The sequence below is a fragment of the Thunnus maccoyii genome, chromosome 3 (genome assembly GCF_910596095.1).
Source record: "Thunnus maccoyii chromosome 3, fThuMac1.1, whole genome shotgun sequence".
Taxonomy (NCBI): domain Eukaryota; kingdom Metazoa; phylum Chordata; class Actinopteri; order Scombriformes; family Scombridae; genus Thunnus; species Thunnus maccoyii.
Genome location: NC_056535.1, coordinates 37324401 through 37326900, shown reverse-complemented (window position 1 = coordinate 37326900; position 2500 = coordinate 37324401). Strand labels below are relative to the sequence as shown.

The 2500-nt window shown below is 45.7% G+C and overlaps 1 protein-coding gene across 2 annotated transcripts in view; it reads right to left on the bottom strand.

The window, feature by feature from the left end:
* LOC121889285 (deoxynucleotidyltransferase terminal-interacting protein 1) overlaps window positions 1-2500 on the bottom strand; it is a 12386-nt gene that overhangs the window by 5915 nt on the left and 3971 nt on the right. For both annotated transcript variants that reach the window (XM_042401143.1, XM_042401137.1), the window contains exons 4-9: window positions 1937-2035; window positions 1732-1791; window positions 1537-1593; window positions 1330-1388; window positions 1004-1046; window positions 128-186 (exon numbers count right to left, since the gene is read on the bottom strand). In XM_042401143.1, coding sequence (XP_042257077.1) covers window positions 128-186; window positions 1004-1046; window positions 1330-1388; window positions 1537-1593; window positions 1732-1791; window positions 1937-2035 — 377 coding nt within the window. The remainder of the gene's footprint in view (window positions 1-127; window positions 187-1003; window positions 1047-1329; window positions 1389-1536; window positions 1594-1731; window positions 1792-1936; window positions 2036-2500) is intronic.

The following is a 2500-nucleotide window of genomic DNA, read 5'->3' as shown; positions in this document are numbered from 1 at the left end:
CTTTATGTTGTTTACATGTTTACATTTTCATGTTTGTTTGTTTAGATGCTGTTACATTTTAACATGTTGACATGTTGTTAACATGTTATTTACTTGTTTACATGTTGTTTACATGTTGTTGACTCACTTGTTGGCTCTGGAGCCGAGAACAAACGTGCTGCTGTCGTTCAGTCTGGACGGATCCCACTGAAACACACACACACATGTCAGGAGTTCTCAAGGGAACATGAGGAGAACATGAGGAGAACATGAGGAGAACATGAGGAGAACATGAGGAGAACATCCAGGGAACATGAGGAGAACATGAGGAGAACATGAGGAGAACATCCAGGGAACATGAGGAGAACATGAGGAGAACATGAGGAGAACATCCAGGGAACATGAGGAGAACATGAGGAGAACATGAGGAGAACATCCAGGGAACATGAGGAGAACATGAGGAGAACATGAGGAGAACATCCAGGAAACATGAGGAGAACATGAGGAGAACATGAGGAGAACATCCAGGGAACATGAGGAGAACATGAGGAGAACATGAGGAGAACATCCAGGAAACATGAGGAGAACATGAGGAGAACATCCAGGGAACATGAGGAGAACATGAGGAGAACATGAGGAGAACATCCAGGGAACATGAGGAGAACATGAGGAGAACATGAGGAGAACATCCAGGGAACATGAGGAGAACATGAGGAGAACATGAGGAGAACATGAGGAACGTTTCTGTAACTCTGAGAGTGAATCTGTTAGAACACGAAGCTCCAACATGTTTGTCTGCAGAACGTTTCTGATCTCTGAGGCTCAAAGACGATCTGACGTCGTTAATAAACTGAAACGCTGCAGAAGCACAATAATCAATAACGTGAGAAGAAACCAATCAGCCGCACGGCCGACGGGAATCAAACATCCCGACGAAACTGAGATTCAACAGCAGCGGGAACACTGACGACGCGCCGTGATGTCACAGACGCGCCGTGATGTCACAGTGGGACTGCGTACTGACCTTGGGTCCTTCTCTCTTGATGGGATCAGACTTCAGCTTCACTCTGAGGAGAAACTCTCATTAGTTTAATTATCAGACTTCAGTTCTAAGAACCAGGAAGTGAAGAACGTCGTTTAAAGGTTTATTGAGCATAAAACAGGTGTGAATATTAAACATATAAATGATGTTTATTATAACTGTGAACTGAATTTAAATGACTTTGTATAAAATATCATTATATATTTATAATATTTATTATTATTGTATATTTTAATGTTGAATCATATTTGATGAGCTGGTGTGAATCAGTAACGGTGGAACCTCACTGCGGAGGTTCTGATACTCACTGACTGGAGAAGGTCAAAGGTCGATCAGAAACGACCGCAGCACTCACACGGTTCTTCCTCTGAGGAGACACAACAAGCGCTGGTAAAGGTTCTCCATATTCAGACACAACAGAACCTTCAACATTCAGACCCGTGTTCATGAGTCCGCATCATGATGACGTCACCTGACAGTCATCGTCAGACCCGAGAGGTCAAAGGTCACGGTACCTTCTTGAGAACGGGGCTTCCTCTCTGACTGCAGTCTTCGTCAGCTGCTCTGGATCTCTGACAGAACACACAGAACCAAACACAAGTTTAGAACCACAGCAGCTGTTCTCTTTGGTTCTGGATCTGATGTTCTAACTGTTCTGGTTGGTTCTAGATCATGTGTTCTACTTCATGGCTGGTTCTACATGTTCCTACCTTGATGGCGACCTCTGACCCCGGCCTCTTCACCTCCCCCTCTGGAAACAGTTGTTTGGCCTGTGATGACATCAGAGGAAACCACGGTAACCAAACCGAGAAAAACAAACAGAACCTTTGGAACCAGCAGCAGCTCAGAAAACACCTGGTGTGATGTCACAGTAACAGCAGGGGTCAGAGGTCAGACAACAGGAAGGTGTCTTACATGTTCCAGAACGTTCCTGCAGGCCTCTTTGATCAGCTGATCCGTCTGAACGTCCTCTCCAACGTTCTCCTTCACGTTCTCCGCCGCTTTCTCAAAGAACTGCAACCAACAGAACCCAACATGTGTTCACACATCTGTTCACAGGCCCTCTGACGGCCCGAAGGACACGCCCCCTCAACTTGACTGACAGCCGTCCCGCCGCCGAGAGCCGAGTGAACCGAGGAACCAGCCAAAACCAGCTGGTAACCAGCAGCTACAGCTGGGAGTGAATCACACATGAAAACCTTCATCAGCGTCTTCTATCAGAAACTGCTGCGGTCACTCGGCTCGTCTGACGGAGGTTTGAGAGCAGCTGTCAATCATGACGCCACACCCCCTTCACATATCATCAAATAACTAATTAAAATCAAACTGATCAGAAAAACGAGCATCTGAACAAACATCAACTAATGACCTAAAATAAAAGAAACTATCTTTGGGACAAACGTATTTGAACTTTGATATTTTAGTTCGGTTCATGTCACAGGTCATAAGTCCCGCCCCCTCCTAACATGGAGGGGGCGG